The sequence below is a fragment of the Vigna angularis genome, chromosome 7, assembly GCF_016808095.1.
Source record: "Vigna angularis cultivar LongXiaoDou No.4 chromosome 7, ASM1680809v1, whole genome shotgun sequence".
Taxonomy (NCBI): domain Eukaryota; kingdom Viridiplantae; phylum Streptophyta; class Magnoliopsida; order Fabales; family Fabaceae; genus Vigna; species Vigna angularis.
The window spans coordinates 899,653-908,433 of record NC_068976.1 but is presented as its reverse complement, the minus strand read 5'-3'; the positions used below and the strand labels follow the sequence as shown (position 1 = coordinate 908,433).

Sequence of the window (8,781 nt, the reverse complement as noted above, 5' to 3'; positions counted from 1 at the left end):
ACGTGATCCTTGATTCTCCATCAAAAGTGGAGATACGTAGGAGCAAGGCCAGTCCTTGTCAGGTTCACTTCCCAAAAATCCAAAATCATTTCCAAACAAATTTCTCAACAAATCCTTAAACAAAATTTTCAAGCAGTTTCAAAAGAACTACGGAACCCTGATTTCTCATTTTGAATGGGAATACGTAGGAGCAAGGTCAATCCTTGTCGGGCTCATAAAACTAAAAAATATTGTTTGTTTCTTTAGAGTTTTATTTTAAGGGAAAGTTAAACATTTTGAAAACCACATCATATTCGCATATTTAATTAAAGGTACTGCCTTAAGGCAGGCGTTGTAGGGTGCTAATACCTTCCCTACACGTAACCGACTCCCGAACCAAGAATCTGGTTCTAATAGACCATGCCTTATCATTTTATGGTTTTTCCGTAGTTTTCCAGAATAAACTATGGTGGCAACTCCAAAATCTCTTTTTCAAAATCGTTTCTTATTTCTTTCACGGATCGTCGTCCCGTCGCGATTCTGGTTGCGACAGATGGCGACTCCACTGGGGACATGAAGAGAGTCAGGCCATTTAATTAGATGTGCGAATTCAATGTGGTTTTTCTTTGTGTTTTTATTCCCCTTTTTTTCTTTATCTCTGTTTGATGTTTGGCATAATTGTATGTGTGTTTGTTTTGATTAATTGAACCCTAGGATAGAAGACATGTTATATCTGCCTGGGAATCTTCTGGTTGTTTTGCAGGTAAGGATTTGGGGTGTACAATTTCATTCTCCCTTCACACACACACAATATGCATATCATGAGTGAGGCCCTATACCCGGGTCTGAGCGCAACTTAGAAATAGAGGGGTTGTGTAGCGGTTTCACTCTGGGATGTACTTCCTGTTTGGCTATCGTGAGAACTCCAACTAGAGTCTGTTCTCTTCATATGTGTTTTCGCACCTAGTTGATTACTCGACTGTTGTGGAGATGCTATAAAGGGGGCCATAGCTCTAGTAACCTTTGGCCTTTAGGTTCAGGGAACCATTCTTGTGAGATTGCATATACTTGACCTTGAACTCAAAAACAGTGAACCTTTGTTAGGGCACGATGGGAGGAATATGTACTTCTGTAATCCTCACGTTGTTCATTTTTTTATGATATTACATTTCATACCATGCATGTGCTTTGTTTCGTCATGTTGTTTTATTATCATGCATCATATTCATACATCATTTAGTAACATGTTAATTTTAAAGGAAATCGCGGGTACCTACTTCACTTCATACGAGATGGATGTTGACACAATATCTGATGCTACACGGCACACCGACTCTTCCGATTTAAGAAAGAAGTATAGTCTAAGGACCCATGTTGGAAATTTGACCAGGCTGATAAACTTGGGCAAAAGGTTTAAGACTATAAAGAGAGAAACCTTTCAGAGAAGATATGGAAATTTATTGAATTTAATGGAGGTTCAAGTACAAATACCCGCTATCACAACCTTGGCACAATATTATGATTCTCCGCTTCGATGTTTCACATTTCAAGACTTTCAGTTGGCGCCAACTATAGAGGAGTTCGAGCATATCTTGGGTTTGCCGCTGGAGGGCACCACCCCCTATCAACATTTAGAGCATCATACCTCTATACCCACCATTGCTGCCATCATGAAACTACATCCCAAGGAGCTTGAAGACAGGATGATGATGAGGAATCAATTGCATGGGTTATCACAGGATATCTAGAGCAGTATTTACATCACTTGGCTGATAAAGAGGATTGGGAAACTTTCATGGATGTATTAGCCCTCACCATATATGGCATTGTCTTGTTTCCCAAAATAGAAGAATTTGTGGATCACACCACAATAGGCGTCTTCGTGGCGAGTAAAACCAGATCAGAGAATCCTGTAACAACAGTTCTTGCGGATGTTTATGGGACCTTGAGTTTCTGCCAGGAGAGAAAGGGAAAGAAGATTCTTTGTTGTTTACCGGCGTTGTATACATGGATGGCAGCTCGCATGTTTAAGGAGATGGTCGACGTCAAGAGTCTATCGGAAACTTTGTCACACCAAGAGCTTAAAGGTAAGGGAGGAAACGATTGGGCCCGATTCCTTGCTGGCTTGAGCGAGAGAAGTATAAAATGGCGCCTTCCTTGGCTCGAAAAAAAACCGGCTATACAACATTGTGGTAGTTTTCCTAATGTGCCTCTCATAGGTGTCCGGTACTGTGTCAATTATAACCCCCTTTTGGTGCAAAGACAATTCGGGCATTCCCTGAGAGGGGCACCTTCATCAGATTACCTTGCTACCCTATTCATTTATTACGAAGACGGGCATTTCATCGAACTGTTAAGAAAGGTTAAAAGCGCCTGGGAAAATGTTGTTCGAGCTGAGAAGGACTTGAGGGATGGAGTAATGGATAACAGGGTTAGTTATCACACCTGGATTCTAGAGAGAGTGAAAGTAGTCAAGTTGCCTTTCAAGCCAATCAAGGATCAATCAGCTAGTGAAGGACCATCCCAAGCCTCAGAAAGTGAAGAGGTGCAACAATTGAAGGCTGAGATGGAGAAATTGAAGGTGAGGAACGCTAGGTTGGAAAACGAATTACAAAGGGCGCGTAATGATCTTGTGGATATGAGAAATGATAATGAAGAAAAGTCGTGCGCTTATGAAAACATTGTCAAAAGCCAGAAGGCTGAGAGGGATTATACATTTCGAGTGAAACAGGATCTAGCGGTCGCGAGTAAGGAATTATCCATGAGGGTAAATGAGAAGGAGGTGGCTTTAGAAGAGGGCAGACAATGGAAACAACTCTATGAGGAAGTCAAGAGGGATAAAAAGGAAGCCCTAAAAAGATTAAGAGAAGCGTAGGTCCAAGTACAAGAAGTGGGGCATCAAATGAAGGAGATGGCTACATCATTTGAGGCAGAGTTGAATCAGGAGCACTGGAAGTTGGCGGAAGCCGAAAAGTAGTACCGGGCCATGTTAAAGCAAATGGAGGATTACATCGAGGAGCAGGAGGAGCAATGGAGGTCGATGGAATTTGAAGAAAGGCATCAAGCCTTGATAAAGCGAATGAAAGAGCACATCGCAGAGCAAGAAATGGCTATAAAGCACTGGAAGGAAAGCTTCTCTCAGTTGGCTGCTTTGGCAAATGGGGCAATTGAAGACATCCCCACGATGGTGTCGAATGCTGAAGCGAGTACTCATTTTCGTAACTCACCAAAGGAAATCGAATTGTTTATTAAATGGTTGGTGGGAGAGATGAAATCTTTCATTGCCCGGGCGCGGGATTGATGTACATCAGAATTGCGTGTCTTGTAATGGATCAAACTTTCTTTAAATGAAAGATAAGGGATGTTTGTTTGGTATCGGCTTGTGTTAATTTTCCATTAATATTGTCATCGTTATCCTGTGATTTCCACTTATCACTAGCATGCATCATGTTTTCTTTTGTTTTGCATTTTTCATCCTTATCTAATTTAATTTAATAAAAATAATCATCAGTACAAGTGAGAGAACAACGACAGATTTTCCGCGACATCCATACAGGACCAGAGCTAACTCAAAGGTCATGGAGAATTGGGAGCAGTCACACGAATCTATTAAGGCTGATGTCAGCCAGTTGAAGGACCAGATCGGCCAGATCTTGGCGGCGCTTGAATCCATGAAGACTACTGGAGAGTCTTCATCTGCGCATGTTGAGGGGAATCCCCACCCTTACCCCCCAATGTTCAACGCTGCGAGCCAATCGGTTCCTTTCCCACTGTATGGTTTACCTTCGGGTTACGCTCCTCCTGTAGGAGAGTACTCAGAAGCTGAGCACGCTTCATTCTCGTTTCCCGCGACTGTCAATATACCACCAATCGGCGCTCAAGGACCTGTCTTAGTGTCGGCTCCCATGGTGGGCACGGGAATGAATGAGACCAACACAACTGATGGAATTCGGGTGACCCTAGTACCGCATGTGGTTGCTAGGGAGGATTCTTCAGCCGAAGCTGCACCGCACGCCACGGTGGTTAGGGGATTCGATAGCCTCGTTGGAGCTACGGGTAGGTTGGAAAGTCTGGAGGCGAGGTTGAGAGCTGTTGAGGGAGTTGAGAGCTACGGGTTTGGAAATGCAGCCAGATTAAGTTTGGTTCCGGGCTTGAAAATCCCGCCTAAGTTCAAGGCGCCGGAGTTTGAAAAATATAAGGGTAACACTTGCCCTAAAAGCCATGTGACCATGTACTGCAGAAAGATGGCTGCGTATGCTCATGATGAGGAGCTACTCATCCATGTTTTCCAGGAAAGTTTGGCCGGGGTGGCATTGAACTGGTACACCCACCTAGAGCCATCCCGAATTCGTTGTTGGGCGGATCTAGCTGACGCCTTCGTGAAACAATATGTATACAATACTCATGCTACTCCGGACCGTCTGCAGCTGCAGCATATGACAAAAAAAGACAATGAAACTTTCAAAGAGTACGCCGTTGTTTGATAAGGAGATGTTGTCCATGTTCGTAAACACACTCCAGCCGCCATTTTATGAGCATATGGTTGGGAATGTATCTGTCAATTTTGCTGACACCATCATCATTGGTGAGAGGATAGAAATTGGATTGAAAAACGGGAAGATAGCATATGACCCACCTGCAGCTACAAACTACAAAAAGCCCAGCTTCAATCAGGGGAAGAAAAAAGAGGGGGAGGTACATGCTGCGTCGTTAATGCCTGTGTGGAGAGGACGAGCTCCCGATCCTAATTATCGACCATACTTAAACCCACCTCCTTATGCTGATAACTTCACGTTTGCTCACCAAGTTAGGCTTCAACAACAACAAGCGTATTATCCACCGCAGCGTATCCCAACCGAAGCTTTAAGATCGGCTGCAAACATGGGCCCAAATCTGAATGTGGGTCACAACAACAACCCAAGGGGAAATCAATTTGTTAGGTTCACTCCAATCGCTATGACCTACACTGAATTGTTACCTAACCTAGTCAAAAAGGGTCTAGTCGCCATTTGCCCGATGAAGGCTGTACAGCCGCCGTACCCTAGGGGTTATGACGTAAATGCCAGGTGTAGTTATCATGCAGGAGGCATTGGCCACTCGACCGAAGGATGTTTCGCTCTCAAATACAAAGTTCAGGCTCTGATAGATTCGGGTTGGTTAAAGTTTCAAGAGGACCAGCCCAACGTCGATACTAATCCATTGTCCGGGCACGGGAGTTCCTCGACGAACACCATCGAGGTTGGTAACCATGATCTGATAAGAGATGTGGGTGAAATCCGAAGTTCTAGGAGGTTTATCTTTGAAGCTTTGTTGAAGAAGGGCCTAGTGAAGGGCGATTATGATCTGGGTATAGCGTGCACACTCCATCCGGAGGCCGGGCACTCTATTGAGGAATGTATGGAATTCGAGATTTTTCTACAAGACTTACTTGATACAAATCTGATGCAAGTGTGCCGCAAGGTCAGAGAGGAAGAAGTATTTGCGCAAATTGGTGGAGAATCTGATGTGACTCTACCCGAACCTTTGGTGATCCATTTTACTAGGACCACACCTGTACTGGTAACTGAAGGAAATCCATCTGTTGTCATCCTAGTGCCAACTCTTTTCCCTTATAAGAACGAGAAAGTTATCCCATGGAGATATGGGGCAACTGCATTAGATGAGGGAGAATATGCGAATCCGACTGTGGAAAACATATCAGGCATTGGTGGAATGACCAGAAGTGGTCGAATATTTACATCACCAGAATTGGCGAGAGAAAGAACCAATGATAGGGAAGCAACAATGGCTGCAAAAGCAAAGGAGTTCTTGAGGGGGAAGAACGTGGAGGCCGAGGAGACCCCCGACAAAGAGGAGAAGAGGGAAATATCTGAAGAAGAAGTTGGTGAATTCCTAAAGTTCATACAACAGAGTGAGTACAAAGTGGTGGAACAGTTGAACCGCATGCCTACCCGGATCTCCTTGCTAGAATTACTCATGCACTCTGCTTCCCACCGAAAGTTGTTGATGAAGATACTCAGTGAGGCTCATGTGGAGCAAGGTATTTCTCTGAACAAGTTCGAGGGCATTGTTGGCAACATCGTTGCTAATAATTACCTCACCTTCATTGATGAAGAGATACCTGTTGAGGGGAGAGGTCATAACAAAGCTCTTCATGTCTTTGTGAAATGCCTGGATCATGTGATAGCACGTGTCTTAGTGGATAATGGATCCTCCCTAAACTTCATGCCAAAAGCAACCTTCGAGAAGCTACCCAGTGACGGAATGCATATGAAGCCAAGTTCTATGATTGTGAGAGCCTTTGATGGTAGTAAGAGGGAAGTGACGGGAGAGGTAGAACTACTAGTCCAAGTCGGTCCGTGTGTCTTTCAAGTGACATTCCAAGTCATGGACAACCTCCCGGCCTATAGTTGTCTGTTGGGTCGCCCATGGATCCATTCTGCAGGGGTTGTGCCTTCTACACTACATCAAAAGTTGAAGTATGTTATGGGAGACAAGCTGGTGATAGTGGCAGGAGAGGAGGATTTCTTGGTGAGCGGACCATCATCCTCCCGTTATATTGAAGCAGCCGAGGAAGCTCTCGAGACAGCTTTCCAATCTCTGGAGATCGTGGGAAACACCTATGTTGAGCCATTCGCGGTCAACCCGCATCTGTCGCGTGCTTCTATCATGATGGCCAAAGTCATGCTAAAAGAAGGTTATATGCATGGGAAAGGTTTGGGTAAGTGTGGACAAGGGCGAGCATTCCCTCTGGAGGTCGTCGAGAACAAGAATAGGTATGGCCTGGGATACAAGCCCACCAAGGAGGATAGGAGAAGACTGATAAAAGAAAGAAGAGAACGCAGTCTGGCTCGGGTGGAAAGACGGGAGCCCAAAGTGGGAAGAATTCATATCTGTGACCTCAAGGAGAGCTTTCGCAGCGCTGGTTGGGTTAACGCTGGCCACATAGCAGCTGTGGGAGATGAAGATGGATCAGAAGGCTCCAATTTCGTGTAGGCCTGCTCCCCAGATGCACAACTCGACAACTAAAAGATGCTGGATTTGCCCGTGATGCTTAATTTGAATGAGATGTAATAACTTTGATTAATCCTATAGCTTTACCCGGGGCTTTAGGATTCATGACTTACGGGTTACGCCTTTAGTTTGACAAATTTTTTGTCCATGAATTGTCAATCGTTGTCTGTCACAATCGTTTGGGGGAGCCCGAATCGACAGACCAATTTCAAGACAAACATCTGCACCTGTTGGGTCATGATTGTCACCAAGGCTTCCGCCTCCACCCACTTGGTAAAATAGTGGATGACGATGAGGAGGAACTTCTTTTGGGCCCGTCCGGGTGGGAAAGGGCCGACGATGTCCTTTCCCCACTAGCAAACAGCCAAGGAGAGACCATGCTATGCAATACGGCTTGAGGGGCCGGCGTATACATCATTGGCGTGGGCTTGTCAGGCTGGGCACTTTTGCATGATTTGTTTAACATCTTCTTCCATGGTAGGCAAGTAATAGCGTGCCTTGATAGCCCTAGCTTTCAGAGTCTGTCGTATAGTATGAAAGTCGCAGACTCCGTTGTGTAGCTCATCCAACATGTATTGTGCCTCGCGCTTCGAAAGGCATTGGAGGAGAGGGGTGGAGAATCCCCTTCTGTAGAGATCCCCGCTTATGATGACGTACTGAGCGATCTTTCACGCGTCTGCTGGGTGGATTAATTGTTCGGCGTCCTGGTGTTTCATAAGTCGTACGATCTCCTGTTTCCAATTATTGTCGTCTATGATGGGTGCTGCTAGGTATTCTACCGAAGGCCCCATCAAAACCCGTCGGATGACAGTGGTGAGTTTTCCCTTCTCCTTGCCACTGGAAAGTTAAGAAAGCATGTCCACTCGGGAATTGTCTTCGCGAGGGATGTTCTTGATTTCAATCTTTTCAAAGTCTTTCGTTAGGGCGGAGGCTTTGTGGAAATATCCCAGGAGTTGGTCGTCCTTGATCTAGAAGTCAGTATTCATCTGTCCCACCACCAACTGTGAATCCGTTCGACATGTCACCCATCATACGCCCATGTCCTTTGCAAGTTCCAATCCTGCCACTAGTGCTTCGTACTTCGCCTGATTGTTCGAGATTTTGAATTTCAACACGAGGGATGGCTCCAAGAAGAATTCGTTGGGTCCTTCTAGTACAACCCCGATACCGCCACCCGCTTGACCAGACGCCCATCCACGAACAAGTTCCACTCAAAATTGGGAGTGGTTTGGGGTAATTCCACTTCGAAGTCTGCCAAGTGTTGTCCTTTGACAAATCCTCTTGGGTTGTAACGTAGGCCGAATTCTGACAGCTTCACCGCCCAACCGTCCATCGGACCGACAAAACCAGGCTTTCTTAAAATTTTCGAAACGGGATGGTCCATTTAGAACTCTATTTGGTGGCTTTAAAAGTTGGGTCGCGTTGAGTAGTGTCTGCGCGACCTTTTCTACCTGTTGGTAGTGGGTTTCAGCGTCCTGGAGAAACCGACTTATGAAATAGACAAGCCTCGGCTTAAACTTTTCTTGCATCAACACGACGCTGATGGCCTTATCCGACAAGACTGAGGAGAAGGTCAAGACTGAGGAGAAGGTCAAGACTGTCTTCACCTCTTCAAAGGCCATCTTGCAATTCACTTCCCATTTTTCCACTGACCCCTTCTTCATCTTTTTCAGTACCGGTCGTAAGCACTCTGCCAGCTTGGGGATAAATCAGAAGAAGATTGTCAATCTACCAACCAGCCTTTTGACCTCCTTCAAGGTCGTTGGCCTCTTCAATTCTAGGATGGCT

At 45.3% G+C, this 8,781-nt stretch overlaps 2 protein-coding genes across 2 annotated transcripts; both read left to right on the top strand.

Annotated features, from left to right (window-relative positions):
* Positions 1 to 1,774: 1,774 nt before the first annotated feature.
* LOC128197710 (uncharacterized) lies at positions 1,775 to 2,854 on the top strand. Its single transcript, XM_052880088.1, has one exon. It carries the CDS (start codon positions 1,775 to 1,777, stop codon positions 2,852 to 2,854), a length of 1,080 nt encoding a protein of 359 aa, XP_052736048.1.
* A 1,664-nt stretch (positions 2,855 to 4,518) lies between these two features.
* LOC108336853 (uncharacterized) lies at positions 4,519 to 6,975 on the top strand. The gene has a single exon (XM_017573300.2). The coding sequence runs from the start codon at positions 4,519 to 4,521 to the stop codon at positions 6,973 to 6,975; it is 2,457 nt and encodes an 818-aa protein (XP_017428789.2).
* Positions 6,976 to 8,781: the final 1,806 nt, after the last annotated feature.